This window comes from Sturnira hondurensis, unplaced genomic scaffold, assembly GCF_014824575.4.
Source record: "Sturnira hondurensis isolate 20B ecotype Veracruz unplaced genomic scaffold, ASM1482457v3 Scaffold0021632, whole genome shotgun sequence".
NCBI lineage: Eukaryota > Metazoa > Chordata > Mammalia > Chiroptera > Phyllostomidae > Sturnira > Sturnira hondurensis.
In genome coordinates, this window is record NW_028094263.1 from 4,915,722 (window position 1) to 4,934,435 (window position 18,714).

At 58.3% G+C, this 18,714-nt stretch overlaps 2 protein-coding genes and 1 non-coding gene across 10 annotated transcripts in view; 1 reads left to right on the plus strand and 2 right to left on the minus strand.

The window, feature by feature from the left end:
- Window positions 1-3,099: 3,099 nt before the first annotated feature.
- On the plus strand, window positions 3,100-5,448 carry CSF3 (colony stimulating factor 3). Its single transcript, XM_037033354.1, has 5 exons — window positions 3,100-3,158; window positions 3,312-3,466; window positions 3,837-3,944; window positions 4,077-4,223; window positions 4,595-5,448. Exons 1-5 carry the CDS (start codon window positions 3,146-3,148, stop codon window positions 4,757-4,759), a joined length of 588 nt encoding a protein of 195 aa, XP_036889249.1. The 5' UTR covers window positions 3,100-3,145; the 3' UTR covers window positions 4,760-5,448.
- Window positions 5,449-6,923: 1,475 nt separating this feature from the next.
- Window positions 6,924-18,714, minus strand: part of MED24 (mediator complex subunit 24) — a 31,021-nt gene continuing 19,230 nt past the window's right edge. For 7 of the 8 annotated variants that reach the window (XM_037033294.1, XM_037033292.1, XM_037033291.1 and 4 more), the window contains 20 exons: window positions 18,453-18,564; window positions 18,145-18,295; window positions 17,752-17,865; window positions 17,173-17,220; window positions 16,705-16,787; window positions 16,317-16,403; window positions 15,744-15,855; window positions 15,119-15,261; window positions 14,350-14,387; window positions 13,828-13,910; window positions 13,311-13,489; window positions 13,094-13,193; window positions 12,607-12,782; window positions 10,468-10,732; window positions 9,954-10,135; window positions 9,685-9,775; window positions 9,291-9,390; window positions 8,272-8,352; window positions 7,553-7,701; window positions 6,924-7,388 (listed from right to left, as the gene is read on the minus strand). In XM_037033294.1, the coding sequence (XP_036889189.1) occupies window positions 7,272-7,388; window positions 7,553-7,701; window positions 8,272-8,352; window positions 9,291-9,390; window positions 9,685-9,775; window positions 9,954-10,135; window positions 10,468-10,732; window positions 12,607-12,782; window positions 13,094-13,193; window positions 13,311-13,489; window positions 13,828-13,910; window positions 14,350-14,387; window positions 15,119-15,261; window positions 15,744-15,855; window positions 16,317-16,403; window positions 16,705-16,787; window positions 17,173-17,220; window positions 17,752-17,865; window positions 18,145-18,295; window positions 18,453-18,564 (2,411 nt within the window). In that variant the 3' untranslated portion in view covers window positions 6,924-7,271. Of the gene's footprint in view, window positions 7,389-7,552; window positions 7,702-8,271; window positions 8,353-8,975; window positions 9,101-9,290; window positions 9,391-9,684; window positions 9,776-9,953; window positions 10,136-10,467; window positions 10,733-12,606; window positions 12,783-13,093; window positions 13,194-13,310; window positions 13,490-13,827; window positions 13,911-14,349; window positions 14,388-15,118; window positions 15,262-15,743; window positions 15,856-16,316; window positions 16,404-16,704; window positions 16,788-17,172; window positions 17,221-17,751; window positions 17,866-18,144; window positions 18,296-18,452; window positions 18,565-18,714 lie in introns of those variants that run through there. The other variant, XM_037033298.1, reaches the window with a different exon arrangement.
- On the minus strand, window positions 13,987-14,090 carry LOC118978247 (small nucleolar RNA SNORD124). Its single transcript, XR_005064674.1, has one exon. It is a non-coding gene; the product is annotated as a small nucleolar RNA SNORD124 (small nucleolar RNA).

Sequence of the window (18,714 nt, forward strand, 5' to 3'; positions counted from 1 at the left end):
ACGCATACCTAAGTTGGGGTGGTAATGTCCCCCACACCAGGAAAGCTGGCACCACATTCACCCGTCAATCACTATGTAACTTTTTCACTCCCATCCGGCCATCTGTATAAGTCCTCAAAACAAAGGACTTGCTCTCTCTCTGCGCTCTGGCTGTCTGGCCACCCAGCCTCGGGCCACCCCATCCTCTGGCCGCCCTTACTTTCTCCACCCTGCTTTGCCCTGAACCTGTGCCTTTCACCCGGCTCACCTTATCTAGGCCCGCTCTCTCCTCACTAATAAACTCCGATTGCACGCTAATAGATTTGCTGATCTGTGATTGTTCACAGGCATCAGTGAGAAGAACCAGGTCTCTCCCATCAACAATATGGTCTGTCACAATTACTCACTTCCGTCCTTGAAAATGGCTATAAACAATACATAAAAAAATTAATTGGGAGCCCTGGGATTTGAATTTCATGTGATTTTAATGTTACGAAATATTCTTTTGATTCTTTTCCCAACCACTTAAAAATGGAAACCCCATTCTTAACTCAGGATGTACATATCTTGGCCCACTGGCCAAGTTTGCCACAAAAGCGTTACTCCAGAGTCTGCGTAAAGATGCTCCGAGCCTAGTGCCAGATGAAAACAGGAAATGAGAGGAGAACTTGCTGACCAGTTCTGGACATTGAGAAATACCTGGGAAAGCCTTTCAGAAGCTGGCAGCGTGAGTAACTAGAGGTCTCTGGAGCCAGACCCTTGGTCTAGCTCGGCCCGTGTGTGTCACGGACAGCGACAAGCTCTCACTCTCCCCCTCTCCCCTGAGTCGGGCCGAAGTCTGGACTGAGCCGTCGTCCAGGAAGTACGGCTACCTGAGCAGAAGGGTAATGTGATGGGAGCCACAGCGGCTTGGGAAGCAAAGCCTGCCCCGTTCTGCCGCCCACTGTGGCCTCGGGCAAGGCCCTTCGCTCCTCTGAGGCCACCCCTTGTCTATAATGAGAATGACCCACGCCCCACTGCTTGGTTGAATAGAACGAAATGACAGATGTGTCCTGGAAGGTGACTGGCATCTAATTCCAGCTAACATTCAGATTTTCTCCCTGAGGGACGGGTGTGCCGGACACTTCCTGGGACGGTAGCTCCTCGAGAAGGCGGCCTACTCCATCCTCGTCTCAGACCATTAGAAAGCTCTCTCCTCCCGGTGAGCCGAAAATTGGCTGGCCATGGCCTCCCCTCCCTGTCCCCCTTCCAGCCCTTGAGACCGAGTGACAACCCCTTCTTTCTCTACCTCAGTAAAACAGCCTGTTTTCGTCAAATATGGTGTTGAGTCCTTTTACCATTCTGGCTACCCTGGTTAGAATGAACATATTTTTATGAATCAGACATCTGTCACACTTGGACCCTAGGTGAAGGGCCAGACCCAGTCAGGAGCGAGGAAGGCCAGACACTGGTTAAGAGATTCCACAGTTCAGACTTCATGGCTTTGGCACAGGACGGACCTAGGTTCTGCTACTTGGCAAGTCACTTAAGCTTTCTGAGGCCACATTTGTCTTCTGTAAAAGGGAAAATGGTTCTAGCCCCCTCCTCACCTCGCTCAGCCCAAGGTATGGGGCAGGCTGAGTTCTCTGGGGGTTTTCAGGGGCATGTTTGTTAATGTGGGTCTCCCGCCTCCTCTGATAACCCCAGCCCTGTGGTGGGCCAAAGCTGGGCTCCATCAACACTATGCAGCAAAGTGCCTACCTGAAAGTGGAGGGGGTAGGGGTGGCCAGTGCCTCCTCCTGCAGGCAGGATAGGGGACCAGAGGCAGGATGGGAACAGATCAGCAGGTGGAGACCCTACCAGCCATGACCACCAGGGGGCACCACTGCCCCAGAGATGGGCCCTCCCAAAAAGCCACACCCACTCAAGTAAAGATGCCTGGGTTCCTTGGCACGGTCCAGACTAAATGGGGCAGAAAATGACAGCCTTGGGTGTGATTGTCAGAGTGCTCTGGGCAGGGCCCACGGCCTGTGGAAAGCTCTCTGACCCCAGGCAGAGGGCCAGGGTGTCACCCTGGTTCTGTGACCCTTGACTGTGGACAAGGCACTTCCCTCTCTGGTCCAGTCACAGGGTTGGAACAGACTCCAGGGTTTCTTCCAGTGCCAACAGGGTATGGTGGTTAGGGTCCCAAGCCGGGGAAGTTTCTTCTTTGTCAGCCCCAGCTTTTCTTCACCTCAGGGCAGCATGCATACTCTGGCTGGCAGTGAACCTGGCCTGAGAAGCCAAGTGTCCCAGGCTCCCAACCCCATGGCCAGGGGACACTGTTTGGGGAGGGACCATGTAGGAGAAGGAGCAAGGGCAAGGTCAGGTGAACCAAGAGCCCCCAAGGGCCTTGCTTCACTCGGGACAGACATCCGGTTTCCTCTGGTCTCTGCCAGGATTCCAGGGGCTTAAGGGAATGAGTCACGGAGGGGATTGGGGAGTTCCCAGCTAACCACTTCAGGACAGGAGACTTGGATGACAGCCATCAAATCGTGGGGTGGGGGTAGGAGGCAAGACCCTAACGTCCCTAACCCAAGCCCCTGGCCCTTCGGAAAAGGACTCAGGAAGGCAGCTTCCTGGGAGTTTGGGGGGTTGGAATGGGGGCAACTAGCTTCTTCTCTCTCAGAACTTGGGGGCGGGGAGCAGGTGGCTCGATTCTCTATCCCAAGGGAACGGCAAAGGGAGCTACCCCACCGCTCCGCCAAGGGAGCCAGGGCTGGCTGCCTGGAGGGCTGCCTCTCCCAGAGCGGTCTGACCCGGCTCCAGCCTCCAACGCCTTTATCAGTGGCTCGGCCTTTGTTCCGAGGTTCTGTTCAAACACCCTGGGGCAATTCAGGCCTGGGTGGGGCTAGGGGAGGAAGAGAGTTTGAGGGGGACACGACGTCAAAGAAGAATCAGAGATTCCACAATTTCACAAAACTTTCGCAAACAGCTTTTTGTCTCAACCCGCTCCCCCCGAATTGTCCTGGACAACAAATTTGCATAAATCCTAGGAAGTTATTACTAAGCCTTAGTCTCAGTACCAGGTAATTTCCTCCCAGGCCTCCATGGGCTTGTGTATAAAGGCCCTCCAGACCTGGCCCCTGACAGAGCCCCGAGCCTGCAGACCTACCCAGACCCTGCTGAGCCTGCTGACCAGAGCCCCATGAAGCTGATGGGTGAGTGTCCCTGCCCAGGATCCAGGAGCTGGCTGCCCAGGGCATGGGAGGGAGGCTGGAGAGGTCGAGCAGCTGGGGGTCCCTAAGCCCCCAGAACGGTACCCAGGTAGGAGTGGAGAGCATGTCTCCTGAGCCCCCCTGGTCTGTTCCTAGCCCTACAGCTGCTACTGTGGTACAGCGTACTTTGGGCCGTGCAAGAAGCCACTCCCCTGGGCCCTGCCAGCAACCTGCCCCAGAGCTTCCTTCTCAAGTGCTTAGAGCAAGTGAGGAAGATCCAGGCTGATGTTGTGGTCGTGCAGGAAAGGCTGGTGAGTGAGAGGGGCTGGCAGAAAGGCAGGGAGGGAACAGGGATGCTGCTGAGAGGGTGTAGAGGAAACAGGCCCCAGAAGAGAATGCTGAGGGAGAAGGGCAGTGTGGAGAAGACATAAGGAAGGAGCATGGGAGAGGAGAGGCACGGGCAAGTGGGAGAAAGTAGGTTAGAAGCAGAGGAGCCCTGAAAGGCTGGAAAGGAACTAGGGGAAGAGAACTTCTAGGGGACAGTGCTGGGAGGGATTGGCTGGGATGGAATGGGGCCGAGGGGCCTGGCAGGACACGGAGGCAGGGGAAGACCTCAGAGAGGTGGAGAGGAACAGCTGGGCCTGTCCCGTCCCCGGCACTCAGCATCCTTCTCGTCCCCAGTGTGCCACCCACAAGCTGTGCCACCCTGAGGAGCTGGTGCTGCTCAGGCACTTCCTGGGCATCCCCCAGGCTCCCCTGAGCAGCTGCTCCAGCCAGGCCCTGCAGCTGGTGAGTGCGCGGTGGGGAGGGATTCGGAAGGATGACCTGGGAGGACCCACCCCTCACCCTCAGGCTCGAAGCTGGGGCCGGAGGGCACGTCTCAGGAAGCACCCCCTAACTCTCCTACTCTGTCTCCCCCAGACGGGCTGCCTGAGACAACTCCACAATGGCTTCTTCCTCTACCAGGGCCTCCTGCAGGCCCTGGAGGGAATCTCCCTGGAGGTAGCACCGACCCTGGACATGCTGCAGCTGGACATCACGGACTTTGCCGTCAACATCTGGCAGCAGGTGAGCCTGGAGTGGGACAGGCATGTTAAGGGCCTGGACCAAGCTGGCCCCTAAAGGTCGTGCTGGAAGCCTAGGGGGTCCTGCAAGTTTTTCAGGGGTTGCTGGGAGCAATGGGTGGTGGGCTGTATTAGGGAGTTACCACCCATCCCAGGACCCTCCTGCTGCTGGCCCTCCCACACACCCCCTAGTTGAGGGCAGAGCTGAATCACTGGACCTTGAAACACACCTGGGTTCAGGTCCCGGTTCCGACGATAACTCCCACAACCACGTCAACCACGTGACCCACAGCCCATCAGCCTTTTGCATTGCCTCACCTGTGACAACCACGCCCACTCGGCAGGGCCTCATTGTGGATCGTCTTTCCCCCACAGATGGAAGACCTGAGGGTAGCCCCTGCCCTGCAGGCCCCCCCGGGCCCTGCACCGGTTTTCACCTCGGCCTTCCAGCGCCGGGCGGGAGGGGTCCTTGTTGCCACCAACCTGCAGGGCTTCCTGGAGCTGGCCTACCGTGCTCTGCGTCACCTTGCCGAGCCCTGAGCAAAGCCCTACGCGTCCACTGTATTTATCTCTATTTAATATTTATGTTTATTTAAACCTAATATTTAAAGACAGGGAAGAGTGGAAAGGAGTCCCAGACCCCTGGGTCCTTCCCTCCACCTCCCCGTGTCCCTCTCCTGCCAGAGCAGAGAGAAAGCCCCTGTCTTCCTGTCCCCTGGACTGGGAGGTGGATAGGTAAATACCAAGTATTAGTTCCTATGACTATGGTGGGCACTGGAAGAGCTGCAGTGAACCCCCAACCCCGAGGGTACCCGACTTGGGGCCCTTGGCAGCATCTGGAAATCTCCCAAGTGGGAGACGAGACAGCCTGTTTAATATTTAAACAGCAGTGTTCCCCAGCTGGGTCCTCGCATCCCGCCCCAGCTCCGGCCTCAGCTAGGCTTGTGCCTGCCAGGTCGGCCAGGCCTTGCTTCCCCTCACGTGGCCCTGCCCCCACCGGCCTGAAGCCCAGCACAGGGATCCAGAGCTGGGAGGTTTGACCCTGGGGTCCCACGAAAATTGTTGGGAACACTAACTTTTCTTAATATTTGGGGGGGCATGTTTTGATACCTGTGGGGTATCTCTACTTTTTCTGGGTGCACTGTGGACACCCTTAGGCTTGTGCCACCCACCCCACCCCACAGGGCCAGTACCCTGACTCCTCTCAGGGCCGGGGGGATGCGCATGTGTGTGGGGGGGGCGGGAAATGTGGGTGGGAAGAGGGGGGATTATGTGGTGGGCGTGTGCGAGGGAAGCTCAGTTGTTCACTCTCTGCCTCGGCCCCTACTTTCTATTGTAGCCAAACTCCATGTTAATAAAGTATTTGCCTCCAGCAAATGTCTGTCCTCCTTCTTGAGTCCAGCTGGTGCCTGGCCAGGTGTTGGGGGGCAGGGAGTTGAATAGTGGTCAGGGGCAGAGGGAGGGGAAGAGGAGGTGCAGGGAGGAAGAGCACGGTGCTTGGGCTCACCATTCACTCCTCTGGCACCCATTTATCTTGCACCTACTCTGCACAGACACTGGGCCAGGTGCTAGGGACACAGCGGTGCACTCGGTGGGTGGGGCCCACCCTGGGGGGGGCATGGCGACGAGGCACATGGGACACCGGTTCGAGGACAGCAGAGTGTGGGGCTGGGTGAGAGCTGTGACCGCCCCGATGCAGTGCACGTCCACCAGGGCTGGTCCGTTTGGCATCTCCCATGAATCCCAGCCCACCTGCGCCCACCCGCGCCCACCAGTGCCCACAAAGGCAGAATTAAGATGTGACTTGTGCAAATGACGAAGCTGAGTCTAGGCGACAACTTGAGCTAGAACGCAAATTCCAGGCTCTGCCTCGGACTGGCAGGGAGCAGGCTGGTGCCAGCTGGCTACTCTCCTGCATGTCTCAGCCGTGGCTGAAAAGGCTGAGCTCACAGCGCGGGTGGGTGAGACGCAGAGATGGAGGGGCTGCTTCACACCACAGGCTTGGGGTGCGCCTCTGTGCACTCAGCTCATGGTGCCTCCTCCTGACCGAGGGCAGTCCAGATGGCCAAGGAGTCCCCAGTTCCCCCTTCCTAGGCTTCCCCATCCTCATCACGTCCCACCTCCCCGCTGCATGTGGCTCCTTGGAAAGCAGGGTCTGGCTGAGCCAGGCCAGACCTCTCAGTTGTGCAGCTCAGGGTCCTTCACCCTCGCCGGTCAGCCCTGAGGAAGCTGGGCTGGGCAGTGTGCGGAGCCGGCCTCTCGGGCTGAACAGAGCCCCTACCACTCACTCCGCCAGTGTCCTCCTGGGGGCAGATGGGCCCGGCTCTCAGAATCTGGGTGGGGCTGGAAGCATCAGACAGGACATGCTCCCCCAACGCCAGCAGGCCCTCTAGCCAAAACTTTGCAGAGTGAGTCTGACTTTGGGGGTGGGCGTAGGCGGCAGGCCAGAGGTGACTCACTGCCACGCAACGTGAGTCTGAGGAAGGGAAGCTGCTCCCACTGCCCCCCCACCCCACCCCACTGTGTGCACGAGCACGGGCGAGGCCAGCCCTCCTCAAGCCCAGGAGGAGCCTGGCCCAGGGCCAGGACAAAGGGGGCTGCAAGCAGAAGACCCTGTTCCCACCTGTCGCAAAGGCCCCAATACCACTTACGAAGGAGTCCACGAGGGCCCTTATTAACAAGTGAGCTGAGGCAGACTTCCCTCGTGCATTATGAAAAAACTTTTAATATACATATACACACATATACACATCTGCACCCACACAGCTGCCCGGGGTGCCAGGAGGGCTGTGGCGTGCTGAGACCGGCCTGAGCTAAGGAACCAGGCTGCTCCCACTACTCAGACAGTGGCAGCGGGAAGAGGAAATTATGAAAGAAGGAGATGGGGAGACATCCTAACGGTCAGAAGTCAGGAATCGGGGAAAGACCTGGAAATTAACAAGGGCTCTTACATCACGGGGTGTGAGCAATGATGCCTCATCTGTCCTCACTGTTCCTTTCGAGGAACCTGGGGCCGGGGCCCTCCCATCCGGGGCCCTCCCATCCGGGCCCCTCAGAGGGCGGCAATGGCTTTGGCAGCCACCTGGCGGCCCAGAGGCAGGCTGAGGTCCGTGATGGCCAGAACCACCTTGGGGCTGGACATGGCTGACACCTTCACCAGTTCTGATACCTGCCACAGACAGACAGACAGACATCTGCATGCTGAGGGTACCTTGTGCGGGGCGAGGTGTCTTGGGAGGAAGGAGGCCCCCTCCCTACCCTGAGGACTCGCCACGGAACCCCATGTGAGCTGGAAGGCGGGGCCCGCCCCCACCCCGGCCGTGAAGCACTCACAGTGGTGAAGGGCATGAACTGCAGGATGCTGCCGCGGCTGCCCTGCTCCAGGCAGTCCACGCACTCCTCCATGAACCACTGCACAAACTGCGTGTGCGGGCCGGCGGTCCGCGAGCCCAGGACGGAGGAGATGAGCAGGAACAGGTTGGCTGTGTGGGGCGGGGCGGGGCAGAATGAGAAGAGCTCCATGAGAAAGGCCTGGGAAGAGGTCAGACTCTGGGAGGAGGTGGGGCTGAAAAAGGAAAAGAAAGCAGTGCTAAGAGTGCCACCCAAAGTTGGGATGTCAAAAAGAGGAAACATAAAAGGAAAACTGGGGGCGAGTCAGAAGAGACCATACACTCCCTGGGGGAGGCCGGGGCCCTAGCACGTAGGGGAGAGGGGGACAGGTGGGGAAATGTGGCAGAGGGGGTGGGGGCACCAAGAGGTCCCCTTGCAGCTGACAAGGGCTGAACCCCGTTGCAGGAGCAGAGGTGGGGGGACTCACCCAGAACTCGGTTCAGCGGATCCCTCATGTTGACTGTGTGGAGCTGGGAGGCCGACAAGGAGCTGCTCATGGACCGGTCGGCTGTGGGGTGAATGGAGGGGACACTGTGGGAAAGGCCTCCCGGGGCCAAACCTCCTTTCCTTGGGAAGCCCTCCCCCTCCAGGGGTGCAGGGCCCGCCCCGAGGAGGTCCTCGGAGCCAGAGTCTCAGAGGGTCCTGAGTGCAGAGACNCTCACCCAGAACGCGGTTCAGCGGGTCCCTCATGTTGACTGTGTGGAGCTGGGAGGCCGACAAGGAGCTGCTCATGGACCGGTCGGCTGTGGGGTGAATGGAGGGGACACTGTGGGAAAGGCCTCCCGGGGCCAAACCTCCTTTCCTTGGGAAGCCCTCCCATTCCAGGGGTGCAGGGCCCGCCCCGAGGAGGTCCTCGGAGCCAGTCTCAGAGGGTCCTGAGTGCAGAGACAGCCACGAGGAGATGAGAGGGAAGAGCTAACTGGTGAGCATCACCAGGCGCCAGGCACCCATCTGCGAGCTGTACAGGGACTAAGCTGCTTAACCCTCATGCCTCCACTTTGCAAAGAAACCAAGGCTCAGATGCGCCAGGTAACTAGCCAAAGGTCACCGGGTTTGCAGGGGCGACCGAGCATCTGTCCTCTGCCCAAGCACAGAGCTGGTTCCCTAGTCCCTAGAAGAAATTTCCGGGCTCAGGAGAAATCTCTAGAAACAGGAAAACTTCAGTGCCGCAGGAGTCCTTGGCAAGGAGAGGTAATGACATCTGGGGCAGGCTGGTGGGGAGGGGCGCTCTCCAGGCAGGAAGAGTGGGGAGCAGCCCCAAGTCCTGGCCCAGGCCCATGCCACGCCTCAGGGCCTGTTTCAGGGGGAAGGAAGGTCAGAGCGGGTGAGTCAATGGTGCAGACTGTGCCCAAGACGGTGAACTCACTTGGGGAGCTTGTCATTCCTTCCACCTTGTGGTAACGGGAGGGGAAGGGCAGCAATGTGCCCCTAGGACTGCATCCGGGCATAAGACTTTAACCCTCAGAAGAGACCCTCCACAACTTCTGGTCTCTGGGGAAAGGGGGGCTAGGAGACAGAGCAGCAGCCCTTGGGAGACAAAACGGGACATACCCCGGCCACACCCTGGTGCCCTGAGCAGCCAGCAAAGAAGCCTGCAGCTGGGGACCAGTGCAGAGCAGTCTAGGCAGGAGCGAGTCCCCAGAAAAGGAAGTGGCCACCCAGCCCCTGGTCACACACTCACTGGGACTGGAGAGGATGGCGGCATCTTCCTCATTGGAGCTCAGGAGCCGCATCAGCTTCGAGGGCTGCATGTCATCCAGGGGGAAGAGGCTGATGTAATCCTGGAATGTGGGGAACTCGCTATTACCAGGCAAGGGGTCTGCAGCTCAGATCAGAGTGGGTGATGACTGAGCCCCACAGGCCCTGGTCAGTGTCTCCAGGGGGGCCACCTTCACCCCTCCAGTGTTCCTAGTGTGAGCCACTCGCGGTCACCGCTGCAGACGTGCGGCCACCAGGCTTCCCCGGGCAGGCGGCATGGCCTGCCTGCCTGCCTTCGCCCGGGAGGACGCCTCCCAGCCAGAGGCGGCTCAGGAACGTCTGCCGGAAGTGAACGAGTGAACAGAGGAGTCCCCTACCTCGATGTCTTCACGGTGTCTCTTCTTTTGGCGGGAGGATGCCTGCCCTTTGTGGGAAGAATAGGAGCTCAGAGCACACCAGACGGCCAGCCTGGCAAAGGGTTCCAGGAAAAGAGGCAAAATCAGAGGGACCCCAAAGGCGGGTTTCTGTGCCCATGGTGACCGGGCAACACCTGGCAGGGCCTCCCCACAGCCCAGGCTCCGGGGGGGTCTGGGGAAGGGCGCCTGACTCGGGGCTCAGGGACCTAAGGCTCTGCAGAGACCCCTACTTGGCGAGAGCCGTGCCGGGGGGGTCCATGAGGCTGTGCCACTTGGAGGAGTCGGTGAGCAGGCCAGGCAGGATGTGGCCCAGCAGGACCAGCGTCACCTGCTGCATGTCCAGGGAGAAGATGGAGTAGAGCAGCTCCACGGCCCGCAGCGTGTGCTCCTTGCGCGTCTCCTTCAGCAGCTCCTGGGCGGGCAGGGCGGGCATTCAGGTGCTGAGGCCTGGCCTGGGGCTCTGACGCCCCTGCAGCTTCAGGAGGCTCCCTGGGAAGGAGCGCAGGGAGCCCTGGCCGCTGCTCCACCCCTCCCTCTGCCTCGGGGGGCCTCTGGTCCCCTCCAAGTGCTGAGGGAAGGACCAGCATTTTCGAAGCCTCTCAGCGAGGTGCTGGGTGTTGGGCAGTGAGAGATGAGACCAAGTCTGGTCCTTTCTGGCATTTTCTCAGGTGCCTCCCGGAGTCTGAGGACACCTGCCACCACCCGTGGTCCTCACCCCCACCCACAGCCCCCAACCCCAAGCACCTTAATCAGGTTGTTGCAGAACCAGTAGACGCCTCCCATGTGCAGCAGGGTGTCAAAGATGTGGATGGAGCGACTGTCCACCCACCCCTTCTCCAGCACCTTGGCAAATATGTCTGTCAGCACCTCCTTGATGGGCCGCTTGGGGGGCAGCAGGTTCCAGTAGGGCATGGCGTCCATGCCCGTGGACGGGAACTTGATCTGTGTGGCCGTCTGCTGCAGCACGTCAGCACACATGTGCTCCAGGATGGAGCTCATGATCACCACCCTGGGGGGGGGGGGGGCGAGGACCTGAGGCCTGGGCAACTCGGGGTTCAAGGGCTAGGGTGGGGAGGGGAGAAAATGCCCAGGCCAGACTTTTCCCAGGGCTTGGGTTACGGAACTATTCCTGGGAATTAGCCCCGTTCCATGCTGAGGGAGGAGACAGGAGGAAGTGCAAACCCCGGCAGACCTGACCCTACCAGTCCTGCTCTTGGCAGGACTCTCGCCTGCTTCGCACAAAGCCTGTGGCGGGCAGGGGTGCTCGCCCTCCCCAGGTAATCCAGCCACACACTCACATTTCCTCTGTCTCCCTCTTGCCCCGCCCCCAGGCCCGCCGTGCCAACTCTCACACAAATACGAACAACCACTTCCCTCTGGGCTGAGTGCGTGAGGGGGTCCCCGCCCAGCCTTGGCCTCCTACCAATGTAAACTGCTCCTTCCAGGACAGGGGCCCAAGGGCTGCCCCGCAGGGCCCTTCCCGGCCCTCGGTAGCTGGGCAAGTACGGGTGTATACCCAGGAATTTTCTCACGAAGAGCCTGTGACTGTGAGTGTGGACCCGGGCTGAGAGCTAACAGTTCCTGGAATGCAGTGCGGCTCTGGGAAGGTTGCCCAGACTCTCAGAGCCACCTTCCCCACCTGCGTGGCACAGTCGCACCCAGCCCGAGCACCCCACCACGCCTTACCCAGACAGGGGTCCAACTGGGCCACGGGAGAGCGCCCACCCCGTTACTTGTGGGCGGAGGGCAAGAAGGGAGGAGAGAGAGAAAGGAGGCCAGGGGAAAACAGGTCCCATCGGCCCTCCCCGGCCTCACGTCAGCTCAGTCTCCCACTCTCCCTTCTAGGGCGCCCTGGGGGCCGCCGTGGGCGCCACCTCTCACAGCGCATCCGTGGGCTGGTGCCCACGCTCATGGCAACACCAGTCACAGCAGCCAGGAAGTGCTAGGCACCCAAGGGTCTATCGGCTGATATATGGATACACAAAATATGATATGGACACGCAACAGAACATGATTAGCCTTAAAAAGGAAGGAAATTCTGACGCGTTCTATGATGCGGATGAACCTTGGGGCCCTTGTGCTAAGGGAAACATGGTGGCCACGGAAGAACAAATGCTGAGTGACCCCATCACGGGGGTGCCTGGAGCAGTCACGTCCCCAGAGATGAAAGGCAGAGTGACTGGTGGTCACAGGCAGCTGGGGGTGCGGGGAGAAGAGTGAGCTGTTACTTAATGGTACAGAGTTTACAAGATGAAAATTCCAGAGACCTGTTTTATGACAATGTGAAGAGAAGTTAACACTACTGAACTGTACACTTAAAATGGTTAAGGTGATAAATTTTGTTTTATATATATATATATATATATATATACATATTTTTTAACCATAATTTTTAAAAAAACCTTATTGGATGCATGAATGAATCAATACCACTAAATTCGACATGGCCGACATCACCAGGTTGGTTCTCTAAGCTCTTGTACAGCCAAGGCAAAAAAAATGTCACAAAAGATAGCCAGGGGGAGGGGGAGGGGAGTGGGCAGGCTCAAGGCTATAAAACCCACAGACGTAAAACCTAGTTTCCAGACACTGAGGCAGTGAGGACAATCACTCTGCTCTCTAGCAAGCCAGCTCTCCAGAACTCGGCCCACTGAGGGCAGGAGTCGCAGCCGTCTGGGGTCTGGACTCTGGCTGCGGCCAGCGTTGGGTAAGACGCACCCTGAAATGCTGCTGAATCAGCGAGTGAATGTGTGAGTAAGAACATGAGTGAGCGAGGAAGTGAGTAAGTGAGCGGGGCGTTGGGGAAGGGGAGGGAAAGGGTTACCGGTTACCGAGACTTCTCACGCCAGCCCCGCAGAGCCCCCGAGGGGCGGGGCCACTAACCTCTCGTTGTAGAACTGCAGGGTGTTCTCGCTGTACAGGGGCCCCGCCAGCTGGCGGATCATCTGCAGAGACTTCTCTCGCTCGTCCAGCCCCAGCATCCGCACGTGGGCCACGAGCCAGGCCACAGCGCACACCGCCAGGCTGCACACCTTCCCCTTGATATTGTCGGTGATTTTCTGAGAGGGGGCACGGGGCAGCGGGGTCACCACCTCCCCTCCGTACTGTGGATCCCCCAGCCCTGCAGGCCACTAAGTGCCGAAGGGGGGGCCCTGGGCCACATTCCACACCTCTTCTCACCACAAGTCTGATTTCCCCAAAACCACCTGGGTAGGAGGGAGTGGCTAACATTCTGATTACAAGGAAGATCAACACCCGAACATGAGCTCCTGGATTAAGGGTCTTTTTTGGTTGTCATGAAATACAACCATCTCTCAGACTGGCTCTGTGTCCCCAGGAAGAGAGAAGGCTACTGGAAAAGTGGGGCTACCTGGATGGACTCGAAGGCCAGTACCCCATTCTCCCAGGCATTGAGGATTTCCAAGATGGCAGCTGAAATGCTGAGACAGGCTTCATGCCAGTTCATCTGCCTGCAAGAGGGTAGGAGTGAAAGGAGAACCATCACAGGGGTCGAAGGGTGGGCTGAGGGCGAGGGGCTGGGCACTGCCCCCACTGCCACCCTTGGAGTGGGCGCCCGGGCCACTGACACCAGCTTCATCTCCGAGGAGTTGTTGAGCAGGGCCACGAGGGACTCCACTTTGGTGGAGTCCGGCCAGAAGCAGGGGTGGTCAGGGTTCAGGATCTTGCCCTCCTCAGGCATGCAGGTCTGGATCCAGGTCTCAAAGAAGGGCACCTCCGCCCCGGTGCTTGACTCGGACAGAATCACCTGGGAACGGAGGGCAGAGTCACCAGCCAAGTGGGAAGGCACAGCGCCCCTCCCCCACGCCCGGTTCTCCCTTTCCCACCTAAAGAATTTGGGACAAATCAGCTAAAGGAGAAAGATTAGGGACATGCTGCCACCTAGTGGTCGGGAACGTGGCACTGAAGGAGCTGGAATGTGACTAGGAGGGCATCTGTGAGCTTCTCCAGGGAGGCGCCTGATTTCTGCAGCCAGCAGAACTGAGGGGTGACCAGGGGAAGAGACACGGGTTGTCCCCTTCCCCTTCCCCCTGCCCGCTTGGTGCCCGACCCTGCGGCCGCTCACTCACCTGGCCGCTCACTCACCTCCGAGCCGTAGGTCTGGGCCACGTGGCAGAGCATGAGGAAGGAGATGTCAAAGAGCAGGGCCCGCACAGAGGCGGGTTTGGCTGCGGACAAGGACAAGGCTGACCCTGCAGTCTAGGCTGGGCCGCAGCCCTGGGCCAGGTCGGGAGGGGGTCAGGGTTCACCTCAGGGAAGGTCAGGGACCAAGCATCTCCTTCAAAGCTCTGAGGCTCAGAACCCTTTTCTTGAGTCTCAATTGAAACATCATCCCTTCCTTGGAATCAGAGACCCCTGATCCCCTCCCTCCCCCCACAACCCAACCAAACCCTAAGGGGGCGAGAGAGAGACAAAGAGGTGTTTGTAGAAGAATCCTTCTCCCAAAATTACCCTCTTTCGAGCCTCCCCAGAGGCTCCATCAGCCATCACTCCGGGGAGAAGACAGCCTCCTGGGATGCACGAAGGCATCCTCTAGCCTCTCCAGCTCCCCCTCCACACCCGCCTTTCAGTGCCAACCAGGCCTGCGGGTGCGCGGGGCAGACTTACTGCTTTCTTCGCTGCCATGTGTCGTGAATTCATTCAAACTGTGGAGGGAATGGAGACAGGTTGCGTCAAGCACGGCAGGGGCCAAACAACAGCTGGGGTTGGGAAACTACACCCACTCAGGGAGATGGCCACTGGAGTCCAATCACAAGTTAAATTTAAAATTAACACCATTTGCCTTGGCTGGTGTAGCTCAGTGGACTGCACATGGGCCTGTGAAGCAAAGGGTTGCCAGTTCGATTCCCAGTCAGGGCACATGCCTGGGTTGCAGGCCAGGTCCCCAGTGGGGGACCCATGAGAGGCAACCACACATTGATGTTTCTCTCCCACTCTTTCTCCTTCCTGTCTCCTCTCTCTACAATAAATAAATATATATATTTTTTAAATTAACACCATTGCTACAGAAAAAGGAACTTCGTTTTAAAAAGATTTCCCAGGCCTAGAGAATGGTTTACTGAATAGAGCCATGTTCTGTATCTCAAATGCTAGGCTAATCCAAAAAAGTCAACAGAATCTAAGAGCCCGTGGCCAACGATGGGGCGGACGTGAAGTCCCTGCACCCAACTGTTCAATGCCTTGTCGCTGCGTCCTCAGCTGAAGAGAAAAGAGGCTCCACGTCCAAAGAGACGGTCCTTCCCTGGGGTCTCCAGCTGGACGGGATGCTCTGCCTGGGCCTGAGCACCCCTGGAAAGACCCAGATCCCAGGCCCTCACCCCACTCTGCCCCTCCTACAGACCTGCCTCCACGACCCCAGAAGCTCGGTCTTCCTTACTTGATGAACTTCCTGGCGAAGGATTTGAGCTTCCCAGTGGCAGCGGCTGCAGCCAGCAACAAGTCCAGACTCTTCCCAGACAGCATGTGGCCCAGGACCCCCAGCAGGCCCTCTGGGGACTTGGAGTGGTCTGCGTCCATCGTCTGGGGACATGACAGGGAAACAAGTCCTGAAGAACCCTGAAGACCCCCTAGACACAGCCCAGCCACAGTCTCTCTCGCTGCATATACACCATGACCTGCACCTCAGTCTATGTCTTTCTGACTCTGGTCTGGAAAACAGTCCCCAACCCTATCCTCTCTCCCCACTCTGTCCCTGGCGACTGACTTGGGGCAATGGTGGTGGAGCTGGGGTGGCGAGGGCACGGCTGTGTGATCCCCTGCTGTTCCTGCATGAGACGAGCTAAGTGAAAGCACCTACCACAGCGCCCGCTTACAAGATGCTCAGTAAATGCCAGTTTCCAATGACAGCTTCCCGTGCCTTCCCCGTTTCTCTACTTTCAAAGTAACTATGCCTAAAACCCAGGAAAGGGAGAGGTCTATGACCTGTTTATTTACCTAGTAGGAGAGGGAAGACTAGGAAGAGGGAAGAGATGACCCTGGGGGCAAGGGAAAGGCACGCTCACCTTGAGGATGTTGGTGACGGTGGGCTCTGCACGGAGGATCAGCCCAGGATTGGGCTGGATGTTGGCGTTTTCTCCCGATTTCTGCTGAGGTGCGTGCTCCCGGTCTGCTGCGCTGTGGTCATGACCAGTCGGCCGAAGAGAACAGCAACAGAGATAAATTCACGACACGCTCCCGAGTGCAGTCCCAGAAGCAGAGGCACACGGAGGAGGGGGAAGCACAGGAAAACCACTGGTGTCACAATGACATTTATGAACGTGTACCCAATACTGTAACTGCTTCAATTTGTCATTGGACATCACACCTATTCTGAAAGTTCATTTAAGACTTAGGAGGAAGATTAAGGATTCTGACTTTGATCACAACGGAGGCTGAGAGAGAAAGCATGGCACCTAAGAGGGTAAAACCCCAGTCTGCGGAAACCAGTGTCTCCTGTTCCTGGTGAAGACAGGCTGGTCCCAGCCACCTGCAACCCAAACTCTAGACAGGAGGGGAAAGGGCAGCCAGCAGCCCAGTCCGGACACGAGAGAGGGAGGGCAAAGAGTCCTGGACCGACCCGAGGAGCTCACACTTACCGCTTGGCTATAAGGTTGTTCACACTGGCCTCAGACAGAAGGCCCTGCTTCCTACATTCTTGAAGGAGGAAGTCCGTAAAGTCACAGCTGTGAGGGGAAAAGATGGTGAGGGACTGGGCACAGAGCAGGGGTTCCTGAGGGGCAGGAGCAATGGGTCCCACCCGGGTATTCCCCTCTCCTTTTGGACAAGGAACATCCGGAGTGCCAGAGGGAAGGCAGAGGGCAGAGGGTAGAGGGGCTTGGGCACTGGACAACTACAGGGTCTGCTGCCTCCTGCTCCTGCCAAGGCGGGTGAACAACGAGACAGTCCTCTGAGGTTTATCTGACACAGGAGAGCAGCAGAAGAGCCCAGGGCACCTTCCAGCAGAGTGAAGCAGGGAGTTCATACTTGCAGCGCTGGTCAGCTTTGTCCAGCAAGGGTGTGAGCTTCAGCAGGAACTCAAAAGCACAATTAACATCCTCGGTAAAGTCCTAGAAAGAGCCAGAAAGGGCCATCTGGCTTCTAGGTCTTCCTCCCTGCCACAGCCTGCGATGCAGGAACCCAGGGACACCATTGGGTATAAAAGCCTGCAAGCCTACATGCCCACCCACTGGCTTCCAGGGCCTGGACAGGGGAAAAGGGCGGGGTGTCACCACACAAGGCGGTCCTGGCCCCGATCATCAGGCACCCTTGCCTCCTGAGCAGCCTGGCAGCCTTCTGTCTGGAAACATGTGCAGGTACACTCCCATTTCCCTTCCCCCAGGCACAAGAACACGCTGCTTTGCAGTCAGGTGCCCTCCCCTGCCCCACTTCTCCAGGGTGGAAACAAGGACCCACCTATTCCCACGGCCCCTCCATCTCATTTCTTCTGCTCACCTTGTCCCCGTGAGAGTACTTCTTCAATTTCACCAGGACCTGTGGAATCTAGAGGACGAGGTGGGGTGGGGGGGGGAGGCAGAAAGCACGAGTTCTTCTCTTTCACCCAGAATTAAAGGCATCCTCTTTAGCCCCTGACAGACAGACAGGAACACTCCTGCCTGAACGTGAACATTCTTGGAACCGAATCAGAAAGCTGACAGGTACCCATGGGCCTGGTGATGTCAGCCTACAAGTCACAGAGCCCCACCCCCCCCTGCTGTTGGCTCCATAGGGAGGTGCCACCCCCAAAGGTGGAACTCCTACTTCAAGGACCAGGGCCCCCTGCCCTGCACCAATCAGGTTACAGACTGAGCTAAACAGCACCTGTGTACTAAGAAACAGCAGAGGCCTGCCAAGTGAGCTATAAATGGCCCTGGGACTTTCAGAGAAAATAATCGATGGGAACTTGTGCTGGGAGATCTGGCAGGCTGGGCGTGACGCCAGGGAGAGAAACACAGGGCAAAGGTCCAGAGTGTCGCTGCTTTTCCCAAGAACCATTCCTAAACTGGCTGTCTTGCTGCTCCACACCCCAGGTACCTTGAGGAAGGTAAAAGCTGTCCACTTGAGCTCCTCCGTACCCTCAGGAGACTCAATGAGCCCCACGAGGCACGCTTTCCAGATCTCCAGGACAAACAGCGGGGTGGGGATATGCTGCAGGAACACCCAAAGGCGAGGCGTTACAGAGGCCCCATTTCCCCCTTCACCTTCTGCGGCCCCTGGGAATCAGGCTGGGTCGGAGACTGTGCAACACAGGAGTGTGAGGCCCAGGGATGTCAGGTGAGATGGTGGAACCCTGCAGGCCTGGGGTCCACTTTCCATGAACATGAACAAGAGAAACCCAGTCTCTCCCAGAAGGACCAGAAGAACCCTCCCTCCCACCCCCAGAATGACCGCCGCCTTGGGGATAGAGAAGCACATGGGCCCCCCCACCTGCATGCGTTTCACCATCATCAGCTGCTCCACCAGCGGCTGCGTCTCGCCTGTCAGGTTCATGGTGCCCTCAAGCAGGACCAGCGCGTGGACCGTGGGGAAGCCAGTCTTGTTCGGCTGCTCGGAGTGCACAGACAGCATTGTGGGGATGCTGAGGGGACAGATGCACCGGGGGTGGTATCTAGTGAGCTGGGAAGAGCTGGAGAGCAGGTGAGAGCAGGAGGTCGGGGCCAGGTACCCCATGGTCTCACCCCTCCCAAGGGCCTTTCACCCCTCCCATCACCACAATCACCCTGGCAGCTGTGTACCTCCTAATGAGTGTGCCACACTGCTCAGCCTGGCTCCGGAGCTGGGGGTTGCTGAGATTGGCCAGGATCTCCCCAAGCTTCAAGAGAGAATGCTCGATGGCTGTCCAGGAGGCTGGCGGAGAAAAGGAAACGCAGAAGCATGATGGGCAACAGAGGGGAGCAGGAGAGTGGCCCCAAGCTCCTCAGTTTGGGGGGGCTTCCCCTGAGGGTGACATGGAGGCTGGGGCCTGGGGGACGCATGCACGGTTTTCAGAAGGCAGGT

Coding starts and splice junctions, on each gene's coding strand:
- CSF3 (XM_037033354.1), top strand. Junction 3,467..3,836: donor TGGTCGTGCAGGAAAGGCTG/GTGAGTGAGAGG, acceptor TCTCGTCCCCAG/TGTGCCACCCACAAGCTGTG. Junction 4,224..4,594: donor CCGTCAACATCTGGCAGCAG/GTGAGCCTGGAG, acceptor TTTCCCCCACAG/ATGGAAGACCTGAGGGTAGC.